Below are 20152 nucleotides of genomic sequence, written 5' to 3'. Positions count from 1 at the left end.
TTGCTAAGCAGTACCCAGAAAAATCTACCTTTTTTCTCGAAGATAGGATTTTCCGACGGAAAATGTTCGATGGGAGCTTGTTGTCGGAAATTCCGACTGTGTGTAGGCTCCATCGGACATTTTCCATCGGAATTTCCGTCACACAAAATTTGAAATCTGGATCTCAAATTTTCCGACAACAAAATCCGTTGTCGTAAATTCCGATCGTGTGTACACAATTCCGACGCATGCTAGGAATCAAGCAGAAGAGCCGCACTGGCTATTGAACTTCATTTTTCTCGGCTCGTGGTACATGTTGTACATCACCGCGTTCTTGACGGTCAGAATTTCCGACAACATTTGTGTGATCGTGTGTATGCAAGACAAGTTTGAGCCAACATTCGTCGGAAAAAAAACATGGATTTTGTTGTCGAAAAATCCTATCGTATGTACAGGGCATTCCTCAGTCCATTCAGTTGTTGCTGAAGAGGAAGCTGTACCAGAGCACACATATGGACTTCCTGCTTCTGCTTCATTCATTCTGTGCATCTGTGATTCCTCCACATCTCCTGCTGCTTCTTGATCACTCTCTTATCAAATATTAGATCCCCTGTCATTACAGGGGTAGCTCTGACATGAGGAAACAAAGCCCTGCTCTATCAAAATAGCTGCCTTAAACTAGAGAGACAGTGTGGAACAAGGCATGTTAGGTCAGTAATAGGGAGAAGGTCCACTGTAGAGAGACTACAGGCAGTACTGGTGACAAGGTCTATGCCTTTATCTTGCTTTTGTTGTGCATGACTTCAACAGTACAGATCATCTTGCATCTTTTTTTACTAGATGCTGATTATAATGCTTCAATAACACCATTACAAAAGTATTCAGTAAGCTACAAATACAGTATATAGGTCCCAACTGTCCTTCTTTTGGGAGGACACTACTGCTTCTGGAACCAAATAACTCTTGCCCTCTGTTTCACTTAATTGTCTAACTTTTTGGTAAGATCTATAGATGTCTGCAAATAACAATTTGACAAACAGAAATAATACATTGCACCACCATTAAGCATAAGGCCCCTTTCACACAGGCTTTCCCATCAGATCCACCTGTCAGTGTTTCAGGTGGACCTGATTGGAAGCTTCATGCAGGTCTATGGGCAGATTGATCTAAGGCTCAGTGTGATGCAGAAAAGCTGCAAATCCACTGCGGGTTCCCGCATCACACCCGACTCGCAAGGCAGTTCACACTATCTTATGCGAACCATTGTGGGTGTCAATAGAAAGTTAATGACACCCCCAGATTGGTTTGCATATTGCAGTGCAAACTGTCAGTTTGGACATGAATCGGATTGCATGGGTGTTCACACCCATGTGATCTGATTCTGGTGTAGACCAAAAAATGGGCCCTGCACGACTTTTGTCTGAATGCGATGAAAATTCAGCCATGCAATCTGTGTGGCTGAATTCGCATCGCACAGACATCGCATGTGATTTGCACTGCAGTGTGGTGCGAATTACATGCTATCTCGCACAGCGCACTAGTGTGAACCCAGCCAAAAAGGACTTTTGCTGTTTGACATTCACCTACCTTGGGCTCTGTCCAGGTCCAGAAAAAAAAGGAAAATTATTGTCTTTTTCCATTTTTTCCAGACCTATATGAGACAGATCAGAGGTAGCCAGATCAAAATGGACACATGTCAGTTTACACTCAGGCACCCACAGTGCCATCATGGGTCCATCACAGTCCAAGGGCCTGTTCCCACTTGAATGCCATGTGGGAAACCCATGTTCCATGCCAGTTTCCCGCAGCAAATTCAAAGCACACTGCCCTTGCGGGTGTCAGTGCAAAGTTAACGACCCCCAAAAAATAGGTCGCAAACAGTCAGCACCGAATCGTATGGTACAATTGTTGCAGTGCGTTTCCAAAAGTAGTGCATGCATTATTTTTGGTGCAGTGTGGTGCGATTTTAGCTCAAAATGAATGGGCTGAAATCACACTGCACAGATTTGCATGTGAATTGCGCAGGAACATGCAGTGCGATCCTGTGTGAATCACATGCAGTTCCTAGTGCGAATGGCCCTAAATGCGGACAAAAACTAAATGGGCACAGATGTTAAAAATGGACGTCTGCTCCAACTCAGCTGGGGATCTACTCTTGGATCCCCTGCTGAACAGACCAGAGCACCCACGTGTGAAAGGATCCTAAAATTTTTATGGTCTGTGTAACTGTGAGTTGTATAAGTGCGATAGGGGTGTGCCCTTGCCTACTCACTTTGTCCTCAAGAATGTCTTTTTCCCCATCTAACTTGGGAGGCATGCTAATACTAGCCAGGAACGAAGGTTCACTTAGTCTACTATAGTGTGAGTTCATTCAGCTCCATACAGTAGCAATAGAAGTGTGTAGGAGTGCACATCCTGAAGCCTTTGTTATATAATATACTCTATTCCTGCTTTCTGCATCAGCAATTGCATTTAGTCTTTAAATGGGAACCCAATTCTAATGGATGGCTATGAGAAATGTCATGGGAAAGGCATTTTGTGTGTATGTAGCAACCTCCTAGTTCGGAGTAGGCTGCTAGGAAAATTTAGTTGGCTCCTTTGTAGGCAGAGGAGCAGGGGTTGATTACTTTTCACTGTTCAGTGTCTTATAGGCTGCTGTTCTGCTACTTCCCCCTGTCTTTTGGAAATTTCTGGAAGTATAGTAGGAGGGAGAGCAGAACAAGCAGCCTGAATATTTATGGCTCTCTAGGCCATCCCTGGAGAGAGTTGTCCAGTTGTTGGATGGGGAGTCTATACATTTTGCAAGGCCTGGCAGCCAAGGTGCAGAATTCCAGGGTCCAGTCATCTGGAGGAGACCCCTGTGCTAGGAGCTCTGTCCCTGGGGCAGAGACAATAGAGGGAGAAGCCTCAGGAATCTGGTAAAGACATCAAGGTCCCAGCTAGGCTTAGCTGGGGGCTCTACCAGAGAAAGAGAGAGAGACTCGGTCAGAGTCTGGATAAGAACCAGGAGGTCAAGTGTAAGGGAGCTCCACTATTCTGGGACTGAATACTCAAGCCTGCTACACAGTGGAGGAGTGACTGTGGGGTAATTCACATTACAAGTCAGTGCTTGGTGCAGCCAGGAGTTGTGCAAGACAACCAGCGGTGTGCCATACACAGACAGTGATTAGTACAGCCAGCAGCAACGCAAGACAGCCAGGAGAAAGTACATTGCAGCCTACAGTCGTGCAATACAGCTTGCAACTTGTACAGAGCAGCCAGAAACCTAGTAGTCCTCAAGTTCTACAGTTTCACAGTCCAGGGTATTCAATGCTCAGCAATAAAAACCTTGAAAAGAAACCCCTAGACTGATTCTTGAACCTGTGGAAAAATGCTGCAAATGCCATGTACCTGCCTGTGCATGCTGCAAATGGGGGAAATAGGCCCAATTACCAGCGGCTCCTGCAGGGGTAGTGCTAAATGTAAAATAAAAGAAAACGCTGCAACTAATATGTCATCTTACTGTCTGATTCTGAAAATAAAGAAAAGACAATTTCCTGAATTTTTGATTGTTCAGTTACTGAGCTTTCCTTGCTGTGATGTCTGCATTAATGCACACAAATTAATGATCTACAATTGCTAGAGATGTCGCATTATATGAAATATGCTTCTGTCAGTAAATACTAGTATCTTTGGACAGCTTTAGAAAAAATAACACTTCCTCTGATGATTTCCTCCTTTAGTTTTATGCAATTGCAGTTATAATAACTGTGTAGTGCATACATAACTATTTGTCTATCTTCCTTTTTACAACTCCCTCAATATATGCCAGAGCATTAGTAGAAAAATATCACTGCAAAAACTTTTTTATTAGTGAAAATGGAAAATGTCAAAGACGCTCAGTATCCTGCAGAGTGTAGGTAATGTGAATATAGTAACATTTTACAATATAGAAATATAAAGAAATCAAATTATACAAAAACAAACCATTATTGACAAAACTGATACAATGCATATTATTAAATAATGAAATGTCCATAGTGTGCCTCTGGAAAGGTTTTTTTTATTAGAACCAGCACACATTGGGTGAAGAATAGAAAAAGCCTTTTGCCTGCAGTTTTCCTGTTATATCCATTACATTGTATATTTTATAGGTATGTGTGTACTCACCAGTTCAGAGAAAAACCCACCCATATCAGATAGTCCCGTGAAACAGGGGATGTGAATGAGTACTAAGAGCTTGAGCCTAGGACACCACCGAGAGCAAAGGCTGCGTTTGTTTAATTTGGATCAATCACTGGTCATATCTGGCCAACAATATGAGCCAATCATGAAGCTGTACTGCACAATAGGCAATTATTGTCACATGAACCTGAACATAACACTAAGTCACAAAAAAAAAAGTCTCAATTTCAAACTCGGAATGCACATGCTTGAAGAATGATTTTAAAGCCAAACACATCTAAAGGGATAAGCTGGTCTTGCTTCACCTGCAAAATGGGTAAAAAGTTCTAAGGTGACACACATGGGAGTAGAGAAAAGTGAAGAGACAAATCTCTGCATGATATATAAAGCCATTGATTCAACTTTCTAGAACCAACAAAAAAAATCAAAATATCAGTTTTGGAAGACCTGACTATTTCAACCCAATTCAAACCTTTTCTGTTTTTCTTTTATTTTCTTTTTTTTATTTTAAGGTGCAGCGCTTCTGTGAATCATTTAAGTACCAAACTGCTCCTGATGGCACAAGGGGAGTTATCGACAGGGTATATGTTGTATACAATCGTGCTATGGATGCAAAGCTTGATATGCTGTTCCTTTCACATGGTTTGTGAGTATATTTTATTGCGGATCATCAAAAAATGGTATAGGGGATTATGTACAAGTTCCACAAACACTTTTTTAATCTAATTAAATAAACTTTTTGCATACTATACTGCCTGGTTAACTAATGTAGACTACTTTATTATATATCTGTAATATACTGCTGTAATTGATGTTTTTTCTATAGGCGATAATGAACTAGGGTGGTGCGCCCTTCCTTGTTTGTGTTTTAATATGTTTTGCCCAGACGGTGGTGCTTCCTAAGATATGGAATCAGGCTGAGAGGCCACAGGTACCTGATAAAAGGTAGGACCTCCCATAGCGTGAGTAGGAGAGAGCCAGACCAGCATGGCACTTTAACCTGAATGCCTGTGTGAGAAAACAGAAGGCTTAAACTTTTCTGTTCTGTTCGATGTACTCCTGCAAAGAAATACCATTGTTAAACTTCAGTGCTGAAGGAAAGTAAAAAAGAAAACATTTAGACTGACATTTTCTCTAGATGGTTGTGCTGACATGCATGCCTCTTGCCTTTGCCATTTAATATGAGTTTAACAATTATATTACCTTATTCTGACACAGTGGGGTTGATTTACTTAAGGCAAATAGACTCTGCAAGTGCAGCTACTCCAGAGCTTAGTAAATGAGGTAAAGCCTCACTTTGCAAAGAATACCCAATCCTGTGCAAGGAAAATTTAAAAAAATGCATTTTTGCTTGCACATGATTGGATGATGGAAGTTAGCAGAGCTTCTGCTCATTTACTAAGTTCTGGTGCAACTGCACTTTGCAAAGTGCACAGTCTACTTGCCTTTAGTAAATCAACCCCAGTGCGTCTGTCCAGATATTTGCCTCATGGGTAATGCTTAGATTTTGTGGATAATGGTCACTGTCAAGGTTGCTTTAAGACATTTATGGATTTAGGGTATAGATTTCAGTAGTGACTTCCCTATAATGTTTTATTAGAGGAGTGAAGCCTTCCCATTTCTAGAGGGTACCAAAGTTAGGAAAATGTCTGTCTTAAAAACTTAAACTTTTTGGTAAATTCTGTTTATCTCATTGTATTTCAAAGTACATAACATTTTTTCTTTCTAGAAGAACCACTTGTTAGATTGGGACCTGAGATATATCTTGACATTTTTTTTTTTTTTTTTATATTACTACCATATGATGGTGGGACCACTTGTCTTGAAATTCTTGAAGATTATGTTCTTAGCCTTTCATTCAAAAAATTCTGGTAGTCATGTTGTGCATCTGTGGGTAGGTGCAGTGTGGTGCAGCGGCAGAAAACACTCAGAGTCCAGGTGCAGAGAACAGATATATATTGTAATTGAAGTTTGGCAAAATACAACAAGCCCTGCGGGAAGGCAACCCAACCAGGAGCACTCACAGAATGTAACAGAGATGAGTAGTAGCAGAAGGTCTCAGGTGTGCCAACAGTGTATGTCTCTAGGGGTGGAATGGGGCCTGGCCAGTTCGTACCCAAGTGGGGAGGCTTCCAAGTAGGATGGTGTGTCCCTGAACTTTCTCTACTCCTCAGGAACCTCTCCCTGATGCTAAGCATTGTCCCTGACAGATGGGTGACCTGTTCCTACTCTATGCACGCCAAGCCCGTGAGCCAGGGTCTTAAATAGGCTTTGCCTGACCCAAGATGGCCACCAGAGTCGCATGGGGTGCCAGTCCAATCGGATAGCTGCCCCCTTGTGATCCAGGAGACAATGTAGGAACTAGATTCCTATTGACTTCCTCGCCCTCTGCAATGCCATTGCGATTGAGCACCACCTGCAGTGGAGAAAATAGACTGCATCTGCCTACACATCTGTAGGTACATTTAGTGAGCATGTTGTTATTCAGCACTCTCACTTCACTCTGGCTTGTATCCTGGAAGAATGCCAAGCACTTTTGTGGAGAAATCTGTCGGTTAAAGAGTCGTTGGAGAGCTTGGAGGTGTAGGCTTTATACATTACTGAATTATGGACCACAGGACAAATGGGTGTGTCAGATTTACAAAGGTAACACTACTGACCCCTGCCAGGATAGGAGGAGGTCTTCCTTATGAGTGATCTAAACTTCTTCTTGGCAATTACTCCATCTATTTAAACAGATGAATTGGAAAAGAACCAAAAGAAAGAATAGCTGGGCCATACACTTGAATGGGGTGCACAAAAGAAATGCGTTAGCGCATTCCTCTATCCAAAAAACACAGATGAAGGAATTTCAACTGCTGGTTATTGTATTCTGACAGCTATCCCAGCCATTCTCAATGGCTCCTTCGATAAATGTATATTGTTCAATCGCCTTTTGTTGAGCCAAGTTGTGTCAATAGGGGCAATTCAGCATGATTCTACCGTGTGTGGCAGCCTAGACTTCTGAAAGTAAAACAGAATGGAGATACTGCTCAGAAAAGAGACATCTGGAGACAATATTAACTGTTGTGACCATATACACATTATTATTATTATACAGGATTTATATAGCGCCAACAGTTTGCGCAGCGCTTTACAGCATGGGGCAGACAGTACACTTACAATACAAATCAATACAGGAGGGATCAGAGGGCCCAGCTCCTCAGAGCTTACAATCTAGAAGATGATTTGATTTCATGGAGGGAACATCATACACTTTACAAAAAGAATGGCCTTTACTGATTTTAAATGTTAAACAAACACATTTGTTTTGCAGTAAAACATCAATGTCAGTGTCTGTTTGGCACCTTTGTAGGCTCAGTGAGGCCTTTGTACCTTTATACATCCCTGGGTTGCACAATTTTTCCAGGATCCAGAATAAGTACAATGTGACAGTTTTTTAACATTATTTTAAAAGACAATTTATTTCAAGGTGACATTCAATTTTCATTATTTGTATATATTTCAGATTTCACCATTCTTGAAAATCTAAGGGATCATTCACATGGGTGCTGAGCCCTGTACAGCATGAAGAACTATTTGTTTATCTTATTCTACTAGTGTGTAGCTGTGTGCAGGCAGCCTATAATAGGCAGCCTATAATGAATTGATGTGCCCTGTAATGGTAAGGTAGGTTTTTTTGGAAGCAGTTCAACTTTCATATCCCCACCCCAACAATACTCACTTTTTATTCATGGCGCCGCATGGGTGTAAATCCATATACTAAAGACTGTTCTGCACAACCAGAAACATTTCTGCAAACACAATCAATACCATACTTAACACAATCAAAACCTTGCCCACAGACACAATTAGTACCATACTGACAAAACCGGAAACATGTCTGCAGACGCAATCCGTATCGTACTGACATAGGCAGAAATTAGTTACCAGACACAGTCAATACCATAGTGAGGTTAGTAGAAATAAGTCAACTGACACAAACAGTACTGTACTGGCATTGCCAGAAACACAGAAACAGTTCCTGTGCTAATTTTACTGTTTCATATACATACATTTAAATAAACTAAGTGTACCTTTTTTAAATTCCAGAATTCAGCCCCAAGATAGTGGAGTGTGGGGAACCCACACACTTTCTCTGTGACTAGAAGATGCTGCATTACTGAAATGCAGCCTTGCCCCCATAACCCAGTGGCATAATTTTTTTCAGTGCATGCTGAGGGTCGGAGTGTAATGAGGAAAAGACGGTCGGCACTGCAGTAGGTGGTTGAGAAATATTAGGGGTGTTGTAGTAGAATCTCATGTTAACCAATATATATTTTATGTTATTCATATTAATTTGCATATGTTTTATTGATAATAGGCATGTGCAATTCGTTTCGTTCCGAATAGTTTTTTTAACGAATTTCGACAAATTCGTTAATTTGGGAGTATCCGAATTAACGAAAACCCGTTTAACGAATTTTTTCCGAATATTCGTAAATTCGATAAAATTGGACATTCATAAATTCGGGCATTCGTACATGCGCAATTTACGAATGTACATTCGTACATTAGTAAATTAGTGGATTTGTAAATTTGTAAATTCGAAAATTCAGAAATCTGAAATAATAGTTAACTAATAATAACTTAACTATTAGTAATTACTAGTAACTTTTAAATTACAGGTATTGTAATTTCCTTTCAAATTTGGCTGTTAGTGAATGTAACACATACAAATTTATCCGAAGTTATGAATGATCCGGAAAAACGGAATGGAACGTAATGAATTAATAATAATAAATAACAATAATAATAATAACAACGTTTTATTATTATTATTTATTATTAATTTGTTCCATTCCATTTGTTTAGATGCAGCATTCATTTTGGATAATTCGTAACTTCGGATAAATTCATATTTGTTACGTTCACTGACAGTCAAATTTGAAAGGAAATTACAATAACTATAATTTAATAGTTAGTTACTATTTCAGATTTTTGAATTTTCTGGTTTTTGGATTTTCAAACATCGAATTTACAAATTTCCGAATTTTCTAATTTACAAATGTACGATTTTACAAATTTACGAATGTACGAATTTACGAATGTACAAATGTAAAAATGTACGAATGAAAGAATGTACGAATGAACGAATGTTCGAATTTACGAATGTACGAATGAACGCATTTACGAATTTACGAATGAACGAATTTACGAAAAAAATAATAATAATAAAAATAATAAACTAATGAAACGAAAACGAAAATGAACAAATTTTTTGGCTGTGCACATGTCTAATTGATAATATAATTATTATTCATATTATTATTATTATTATTATATAGTAGGGGTCAAACCAGGGCTTTTTTTCAGCAGGAACTAGGGGGAACTCAGTTCCACCACCTCTGGCTCGGGTCTTCTGCTCCCTGCTCACCACTATCACTTGGTAACACTGAAGTCCAGCTTCTGCGTTTACAAGTGGTAGCTTATCTCAGGTGCCCAGGGTTCAGTGCAGTCATGGCAGGAGAGGGTAGGTGGTAGGCTGCACCCTCTGTGGGCTCCATTTTTTCCCTGGTGACCAGTTGTTGATGCTCCTACTGCATGATCTCCCTTGCAAGTGACTGTAGTATAGTGTAGTATGCTGGGAGGTACTACAGCCGGATAGGTGTTTCAGCTTAATATTGCAACAAAGGTAAGACATACGACAGATGGTAGAGCTTTTAAGGAGGGGGGAGAAAATGAGGGCAGTGGAGGGAGGGGGTTGTATGCAGAGGGAAGAGCTACTATTTGATGCCATTTGGCTGGTATGTGTGTGTGACGGGCATGGTTGAGTTCCTGCACCTATTCTCTGACAAAAAAAGCCCTGGGTCAAACAAAGGTCTGCTTGTGCCCTCATTAAAACTGTTAAAACACATACATATAGGATTATATAGTGAGACATATAACAGATAAGGTGGGGTTATTGAAAGTTCATTCTCCCAAAGTCATAAATCTGTTACCCTTGAAGTTGGTTAAATCTTATCAGGATGAGGAGGGTTTGATTTAACACAGCTGGGTGTCATACTGTCTCTACACAGGTGTTTTTAATTGGACAAAACCAGTTATAAATCATTTTAATGAACATATAGGAATTCTGGGAAAGAATAAGTTTGTCTGGTTATAGAACAGGTGTCAGATTTATGGTTAGTTACATTGACGTAGATCTTAGCAACCAATCATATCTAGGAGAGATGGCTAAGATAAGGCTTGTAAAAGGTATATAAATGCAAGTTTTACAATTGTTAGACAGACAAGTCCAGATAGACGTCTATCAGGCTTACTGCTATATATGCAGCCCTATTGCACGGGTTATAGCAGTGAGAACCAATAGGCAAATATCTGTTCCTTTGTTGTAACTTGTCTCCTCGTACGAGTCAAATAAAGAAAACCTGCATTACTGAAGTCCTTCCTGGTCCGATAAGTTATTATTCTACTTCAGTGGCAGCCGCACCTCAATCGTGTTAAAACACACAAGGTAGCAGCAGGATAGTGGTGCGTTCTCCTCTGCAGGGTTATGGGGAACTGCAGGAAGAGCGTGCACCATAGTTTGAGAACACTGGGGGAGATTTACTAAAACTGGAGAGTGCAAAATCGGGTGCAGCTCTGCATAAAAACCAATCAGCTTCCAGGTTTGTTCTCAACACTTAATTGAACAAGCTGAAGTAAAAAGATGATTAGCTACCATGCACAGCTGCACCAGATTCTGAGGGCTCCAGTTTTAGTAAGCCCTCGTTCACACTGAGCACGGCTTTGAAATCGGGCAAGTTCATCTGAACTCGCCCGATTTCAAAGCTGCCTTTCAGTCCGACTTCGGGGGCGACTTAAAGACACTGTGCGGGTTCATGCACAGATGTCTATTGAAATCGCCCCCGAAGTCGGCGAAAGTAGTGCAGGAACCACTTTTGGAAATCGGTGCGGCGCTGCCTTTGCAGTGTCGCACCGATTGGGACGCTCTTATTGCCGGCAATAGGGCACCAATTTGACATGCGATTTAACCTGTCACCTGTAATTGCATGTCAAATCGCGCCGGTGTGAACGGGGGCTAAATCTCCCCGACTGTCTTAGGTAAAGAAGGTGCCACCAAGGATCTAGTAATTTGGTAAATTATGTACTAATTTACCGTGTACCAATCTTCACAGCTGACATTTTGTTGGAGGAATCAGCAGTTTTTTTTAAACTAGCATTATTCCCACTCATCAAGGTATAGCTTTTTGCTAGCAAAAAGCCAACATTGGACAGTGTTGATGCTGGCTGTATCACTTTTGTTTGAAATATAATTTCTTGATAAACTTCTGGTATTAGGGCTGGGATAAGGGGTGGACAAGAGGGGAAGCTGTCCTGTGCAATGTGGTATCATGTGAGGTTTGGGGGCACCACAAGGAGGTTGGGGGGGGGGGGGGGTTTGTGTTGGGAGGAGAAATTTGGAGGGGGGGCAGGGGTGGAGGTAAGAATTGGAAAATAAATTTGTTCTGGTATCAGGGCTGGGATAAGGGGTGGGCAAGAGGGGCAGCTAAACTGTGCACTGTGGTATCATGTGAGGTTTGGGGGCACCACAAGGAGGGTGGGGGGGGGGTTTGTGTTGGGAGGAGAAATTTGGAGGGGGGGGCGGGGGCGGAGGTAAGAATTGGAAAATAAATTTGGATGATGGACTTTATAGTCACAACACTAACTACGTAGTTTTAAAAAATGTATACATTTATTATTTACAAAAACACGTATGAAACAATATTAAAATCATTGACTATTCAGACATTGGGACTAGGGGAACAGGCATAACATTGTTATGTTATTATCTACACCAGATAGTATATATGGTTAAAAATATATGTAAGAAAAATAACTTACATGACTATAATCAAGAAGTAAACACGGGACAAAGTCCACGGCACAGCCAGAGATGCAGGGATATCTCATCAGCAAGATTCCAAACTAGTCTGTATATAAAAGATTTGTATGGGGATGTGTAATAGGTATTTATTGAAAGCAACAATGTCTGCAAAGTTGATCCTATCATTAAAATAAGATGTATCTCTAGGTTGTATATGTAGAGGCAAGTACTGGCTTACCTGTAAAAGTAGTGATCAGGCAAGACTTGTGGTGATTGAGGGTTACTTCCATAGCCAGCAAAGGAAAAAACTAATCAGGGTATTTTATGTTTCAATAATTTTTATTGAAATTTTCTAGGCAATTGGAAGGTTAAAAAAATATGACATCGTAATGGACAGCTGTAACACAGTACAGAAAACTTTTCAGGAAGAATACTAACATCGTTAAACCTACATGACCAGAAACACGGGTTACCCCAAAACAAGAACATAAAACAGGTCAAGAATGAAAGCAAACAAATAAAACATCCCGAAGAAACTATATCGCCCCCTAAAAGCAACTAAAGGAAGCTTTGGGCCTTCCCACTGCATTCCCCCCCAAAGAGAGAGAGGGTAGGGGAAATACCATGAGGTCGGTATCAAGTGTCCCGTACTGCATGAAAACCAAACATTCTGGAAGTACTATTATATCATGTATGAAGACCTTCCCATTATATTGTGCATTCATTGCATCGCAATTTGTAACATTCCTCTCCCCGACGGAGATCGGAGTACGGAGGAAGACATTAGTATAAGAAAAGGAATAGGAAGAGGATAGGAGAAGAGGGTAGGATACCAGAGAAAAGAAAAAAAAAAGAAAAAAAAAAAGAGTGCACTCTATATTGTGAATAATCTGAACCCTTGTTAATCACAAAGGGTCAGACAGATATTTGATCCAGGATTCCCAGATTGTTTCAAACCTAGCTTGCTTGTCTAACAGAATCGCCGAGAGACGTTCATTTATCATGATCCAAGAGAGCTTGGATTTCACTAAATTAAATGGAATTGTAGGTGTTCTCCATGACCTGGCAATTGCTATCCTAGTTGCCGTAAAGATAAAGGCTATGAGTTTCCCTGCTTGTCTTGGAGTTCCATCTACCAATCGTCCCAAAAGAGCTTGCTGTGGAGCTTTTCATAAGTTTACCTGAGTAAGTGAATAAATGAGATTGTAGATACGGATCCAAAAGCGTTTCACCTTGGGGCAAGACCACCATGTATGTAATACTGCACCTTCCATCCCACATTAATCAAGGTATTTTAAACGTTGGGTGGTGATTCTGGAATTTTTTTTTTTTTAATTATTTTTATTGCAAGTTTTTGATACAAACAAATACACATACAACTTAAGTGCTTACAGTACATATGTATGACAATTTAGGTGGTATATTACATTTCTGCAGGTGTGGGTTGCAAAACTTAAAAACAGAACAATTATGGGGTACACTTCTCCCTGCCCAAGCCATGGCCTTAAAGAAATGCCAGACATCTTCTACCAGATGTATCGAAGGATAACAAAGCTCAACACTTCAAGCTAACCCGGGGTAATTACGGATATCTCAGCATGTTATCTGCGTACAGCCCCATATCCGTTAGGCCGTGTCAGGTTCAGCCAACCATGTTCGCCAAACTTTATCATATTTCATCGGGCAACCCCTATTTATGTATGTATCTTTATACAAAGGAAGGCTGTTATTGACCAAACGTTTCCATTGCACCAAGGAATGGGGAGTGGGTTTTTTTTCACTGCATTGCTATATTTTTCTGGGCATAAAAGAGCAACAACCCAATCATTGTGCATTTTGCTATAGTTGCTACAAGGGTTTCTATTAATCCCAGGAGACAGACCTCCATTACTTGTGGCAGTGTGGCTGATGCGACCCTATTTATCAAATTTAGCACCTCCCTCCAATATTGCTGGACTTTAGGGCAGTGCCAGAAAATGTGGGAGAAATCTCCCGGCGAGACACCACATCTCCAGCCCTCCGAGGAATACTTGGAGTTCATCATATGGAGTCTGTGTGGAGTGAAATATGCCCTATGTACAATTTTGAACTGCACCAATCTGTCACGTATAGAGACTAATGAACTGAATGGGAAATCCCAGACATCATCCCAGTCATCAATGTCCAGTGTGGGAATGTCACGCTGCCAGCGAGACCAAAGTTTATAGAGAGGTGGTAGAGACACAAAGACTTATGCCCCGTACACACGGTCGGATTTTCCGATGGAAAATGTGTGATAGGACCTTGTTGTCGGAAATTCCGAGCGTGTGTAGGCTCCATCACACATTTTCCATCGGATTTTCCGACACACAAAGTTTGAGAGCAGGCTATAAAATTTTCCGACAACAAAATCCGTTGTCGGAATTTCCGATCTTGTGTACACAAATCCGACGCACAAAGTGCCACGCATGCTCAGAATAAATAAAGAGATGAAAGCTATTGGCTACTGCCCCGTTTAGAGTCCCGACATACGTGTTTTACATCACTGCGTTCAGAACGATCGGATTTTCCGACAACTTTGTGTGACCGTCTGTATGCAAGACAAGTTTGAGCCAACATCCGTCGGAAAAAATCCTAGGATTTTGTTGTCGGAATGTCCGATCAATGTCCGACCGTGTGTACGGGGCATAAGTGTGCGTATAAATGTGAGGTAAGTTTCTCAGCACAGCCATATCTGAGTGTTCTTTCCAGCTCTGACTGGACCATGATACAGGAGGAGTGTGGAAATTATGCAGCGAAAGCATGTGACAGTTGAAGATAGCGGAGAGGAGAGATACGATAGGGGGAATAGGGAAATTTGCGACACTATGTGGGACATGAGTTTTATACCGTGTTTGGTCCATGCGTAGGGGTCTAGGAGTTTGTAGATGTGGGGTAGATTAGGGTTCAGCCAGATCGGAGCATTCGGGGAAATCTCAGATGGCTTACGTTTTTCTATAGCCAGGCCTGCTCGCCCACCCCGCAGGGTGGTAAGCATAGGGGGTCAAGGGATATGGGGCGCTAGGGCTCCTGTATAATAGAAATTGGAGGGCTTCCAAGGAGCCCACCACTGTGGCCTCCAGTACTATGGACGTGTTTGTTTTGTCAGGGTGCGGCCACCAGGCTGCAGTCACCAAGTGTGTGGCCAGGAAGTACTTGTAACAATCCAGAAATGCCATACCACCCTGAGTTCTCGGCCTCATCAAGGTCGTTTGCCGGTACCTGGACGGTGTAGGGCCCCATAAGAAAGAGGAGAACAATTGATTGAGCTTTTTAAAAAAAAGACTTAGGTACCCACTGCAGAGAATGACGAAATAGATAAGTGAATTTGGGGATGATTTTCATTTTAAGGAGATTAACTCATCCCCAAATGGACAAAGGCAAGTTACTCCATGATTTTATTTTTGTCTTAGTCTCAAGAAGTATTGGGGTTAGATTTAACAAAATAAAGTCTGAAGCTTGAGTGGAGACATGGACCCCCAAGTATTTAAAGGTGTCAACCCATTGCAGGGGGTTGTCGGGGGGGGGATGTAGCCTTAGCTGCCTGATTAATTGGAAATAGAAAGGACTCGGACCAATTAACCTTAAGCCCAGTAACAACAGTGAAAGCGTCTAGGACTGTCAGTGCACCCTGTAGGGACAGGCCGGCGTCATTGAGGAAAAGTAGCATATAATCCGCGTACAGGGCTACCCTCTCCTCCAGCAAACCAATACGAAGACCTTTATATGTGGTGAAGTGCGTAGTGTCTCTGCCACCGGTTCAATAGCCAGAGCCAACAAGGCTGGAGAGAGAGGGCAGCCCTGCCTGGTTCCTCTGAAGAGCCTGAAGGGGACAGACAGTCCACCTCCCAAGTGCACCGAGGAGGTGGGGCATTTATATATCAACTGAAGCCATTTGATAAACAGCAAAGGAAATCCCATTCTGTGCAGTGTTTGCCATAGGAAGGGCCATTCAACTGTATCAAAGGTCTTTTCTATGTCTAGTGAGGCTACCGCTCGTGACCTCGTATTATGGTGTTGGGTATGTATGTTGGTGAACAACCTTCTAAGGTTAATATCCGTGGACCTAGGAGGTATGAAACCAGTTTGGTCTGGATCTATTACCGAGGGCAGCAGGGGGTACAACCGGGTGATTCTGGAATTTCAAGGAATCCCCTACTAGTCATATATTACCATTGATCATCAATTTTTACTCCCATACAGACACCTATTTGAACAAGTATAAAGCGGATATTGAAGCAATTAATCAAAAATGCTTTGAGTCCAAAAACAAATTTCCTTTTAAAAGTCCCTTCTCAAAGTAACACATACCATCAAGGTGATCCTCCACTGCAGAGCTCCGCTGTGTCTAACCCAAACAGCATGGTAAATGGTGGCTGTATGAGACGCAAAGCAAGCATCCCTTTGTATGCCTGTCCCAGTCGTGACGTCAGAGCGACCACTAGGTGGCAGCAGGGCAGTATGACGCCAAGCTGATGACACAGCAGCACACATAATCCAGAGGGGGCTGAGTATCGCCCCCCTCCAGATGCTAAAAGCGCCGCCACAGAGAGAAGCTAGGTTAAATGGCGCTTTGCAGCTGCATAGTCACAATGAAAAGACTGCCCAAGGACGTGACCGGGATCCACAAAAAATGGAAGCGGTTAGGGAGTTGGACAGCAAACAATACAGTACAACAGGAATACTAACATATTCCTTGTGTAACATACAGTACAGAGAAATAACATAAACAAAGTATATCTTAATGTCTTAAAAGTTTTTTCCCCTCTTGAGCCACAGCCGTGTCATGGTATGACACAGTATGTGAAAGAAAAGGGAAGGAAAAAAGGGGGGAGGATGGGATGGAGGAAAAATTAAGAAAATGATTGGTTTAGAATCCATCTGAATCTAGATTACATACATAACCCATATCGCACAGATTAATAAAGCCACACACTATGAAAATAAATGATAGATTAGAAACCTCCATCAGAAGAACAGAAAACCTCCATCATGAATCTATAAAAAGGGTTTGTATGACTGGGTTTCGTTGATGCCAGGGGCATGGGTGGCATCGATCCACAGGGTTTCTTTTTGCAGGATGATTTTATCCCAATTTCCCCCTCTGGGGTTTTTTGGAACTACAGCTAAGGCAATGAGGGAGACACATGATGTGTCAAACCTACGGTATAAACCTAAGTGTCTGCTTACCAGAGTAAGCATCTTGCCATTAGTCAAAGATTAGACACGATCTTTGATTCGTTGCCAAAAGTGGCGAGCCGTTTTACCAACCTAAAACGCCCTGCATATACAAGACATTAGGTACACAACCTTCTGTGTGCTGCAATCTGCCCTAAAACTAGGACAAAATTGTTCCCCATTGGGAAGGGTGAACTTGGTACCGGAGCAGACCCATGAACAAAAATTGCAATTCCCACATTTGTGGATGCCCATACCCTTATTTGTAGAGATGGGGGTTGGAGAATATTGGCTGGATACCAGTCTGTCACCTAATGAATTGGCTCCTCTAAACGTCAATTCAGGTCTTAAACCGACATGTTTCCTCACAATAGGATCCTGATGTAATAAGTGCCAGTGGTTAACAAGTATGTTTCTAACCGCATGATGTTGTGATGAGAATCGTGTAACTATCTTTAATGTAGACTTAAATTTAGATTTTATGCTTTTGTTTTGATATAGCAAAAGTATTTCTTGTCTGTTGCAACGCCTTGTTGAAGGCCTTGCACAGGAGTGATTTGCTGTATCCCCTACTCAAAAGGAGTATTTGCAATAGATTAGCTTCAGGTTTAAAGTCAGCTAGGTGTGTACAGTTGCGGCGAAGTCTGATATATTGCGCATAGGGGATGCTGTGAATTAGTGCTGGTGGGTGTGCACTGGCATGCAGCAGGCTATTACCAGTAGTCTCCTTACGGAAAAGGCTGGTTGCCAAGCAGCCATCCAGATCCTTAAAGATCCGGAGGTAAGAATTGTTCTAGGAGGGGAAATTTGGGGAGGTGTGCTAGGAGTCGTGATTTGAGGGGATTTGTGTTGGGAGGAGAGAAGGGGAAAGAGGATTTGTGCTAGGATGGGGGATTTGTGCTAGGATGGCAATTTGGCATGTTCGCCCTGGGTTCTAGATAACCTTGTCCCGGCACTGTCTGGTACCTATACATGCAGTATCTATCCATGAATGGTAATAAAAGCTGCTTCAAATACCTACATTGTAATTTCTTTCTTGTCTATTGAAGGACAAAAGAAGTCTTCATCTTCATGTTATACTGTTAGCAAACACAAAACCTGTAGGCCACCCCAGGATAACCCCTTCTACTACCAGCTAGTTCTCGGAGCATGGACACCTTTTCTTAAGTTCTGCAAGGGGGAGTCTACCCTATTTTCTCATGGATCTACTATGGGATAAGGCGATTTAATGCCTTCTTGTTATTTAGGGCAGCTATGATCTCTCCCTATCAGGATATCTTACTTAGATCCCTCTTTCTGGGACCAGCTCTCCAAGAGGAGCTTCTTTCCCTTGTTGACCATGGTTCAGGCTGTGAATTTTTTCCTCAGACACCTGGTGTGTCTCTCTGAATGAAGTGTGGGGACTTTGTTTTCATTCTACCCTTCTGGTAGGATCAGGTTGACCAATTTAGAAGCTTATGGTTTCTGGTTTGGGTTTTTCCCACCCATGTCAGACTTTCTCACTACTAATGTGAGTATTTTCTTACTCTTTTCTGGCATCAGGCATTGTCTCCCCTTTGTAAAGCCATTAAAACTTCCCTCCATATTTGTTTGTGTTGGCCTTGGGTACACTCGTGACTGCTGTCCAAATCTAGCTAATGTTTCTATCTAATGATTCTGTGGAGTTTTATATCTACTTACACACTTACACAGCCTGTGGCTTACAGGCACAGTCATAATACAACCACAAACACAATATCTTGATACAAAAATTGATACATTTATGCAGATGTTTTGGTGTCATTTCTAAATATACTACAATAACAAAGATATGTGAATTTATGGATTTACTTTTAGTACCTGCATTGATTTAATAAATAAATCATCCTAGTAAAATGATCTCAAATGGCATTCAAAAAACACGTATTCCGAAAACATGTTGTACTCTTGTCAGTGAATAAATGCACTTCCTGTATGTGTCACAGACTAATTTGTTGATTTTGAGATTTCCCTGCAGCCCTCCAAATGTGACACAATGATTTCAGGTAACCAAGCAGGCCTGATGTAAACGTTAAAAATAGATTGTTCCTAGAGTTCAACGTTAAAGGGAAAACATAGTCTATAGTTTTTCTTTTTTTGCTATACATATAAATAAGATCAGTTATCTAATCAGTGCATGTTAAAGCGATTGTAAAGTCTCGTTTAAAAACAAAACAAAAAAAAATGTTATACTTACCTCCTCTGTGCAGTTGGTTTTGCACAGGGCATCCTGGATCCTCTTCCTCTCGGGTGCCTCTTTGCTGCTCCTGGCCCCTCCCTCCTGTCGAGCTTGCTATGGGGGCACCAGAACCGAGCTACAGCTCCGTGTGTCCATTCAGACACGGAGCTGCTGTTCGGCCCCACCCCTCTCTCCCCTGATTGGCTAAATTACTTTGATTGACAGCCGTGGGAGCCAATGGCGCCGCTGCTGTGTCTCAGCCAATCAGGGGGAGAGTGCCGGAGTACTGAGGGATTCGTGGACATCACTGGACAGAGGAGGGGCTTAGGTGAGCATTGGGGGGGCTGGGGTGGCTGCTACACACAGAAGGCTTTTTATCTAAGATAAATAAAACCTTCTGCCTTTACAACTCCTTTAATATTATAAAAACATTTACTTTGTATAATTTGTCATAATAAATGTATAGGGGGAACAGCTATATTTGCTAATAAAAGTAAAGGCAAACTGTAAAAGAAGACTAATACTTGCCTCTCCGATGGGTTGAGACCTGAATCCTCGCTCTCCTGCAGAGCTACAGCCACTGGCATCCAATCTTCAGATACAGAGTTCCTTGTTGTGAGCTGTGGTTCCACCAGCCAAGTGCTACAGCACTACAGATCACAACTGTGTGTTTTAAGAAACAAAATTTGATTAAAGGTCTACATTAAAACTGATGTTGTATCTGCTTTTTTTAAAAATGTATTTACAATCTTTGCTTTTCAAGTAAA

The 20152-nt window shown here is 41.6% G+C and overlaps 1 protein-coding gene across 1 annotated transcript in view; it reads right to left on the bottom strand.

Moving 5' to 3' along the window:
• LOC141108509 (uncharacterized) overlaps positions 1 to 20152 on the bottom strand; it is a 164615-nt gene that overhangs the window by 115317 nt on the left and 29146 nt on the right. Inside the window, exons 13-14 of the mRNA XM_073600219.1 lie at positions 19910 to 20035; positions 4129 to 4233 (exon numbers count right to left, since the gene is read on the bottom strand). Of these exons, the coding sequence (XP_073456320.1) occupies positions 4129 to 4233; positions 19910 to 20035 (231 nt within the window). The remainder of the gene's footprint in view (positions 1 to 4128; positions 4234 to 19909; positions 20036 to 20152) is intronic.

The sequence above is a fragment of the Aquarana catesbeiana genome, linkage group LG01 (assembly GCF_042186555.1).
Source record: "Aquarana catesbeiana isolate 2022-GZ linkage group LG01, ASM4218655v1, whole genome shotgun sequence".
In the NCBI taxonomy this organism is placed as follows: Eukaryota; Metazoa; Chordata; class Amphibia; order Anura; family Ranidae; genus Aquarana; species Aquarana catesbeiana.
The sequence above is the reverse complement of the archived record's forward strand: the minus strand, read 5'-3'. Positions and strand labels throughout refer to the sequence as shown.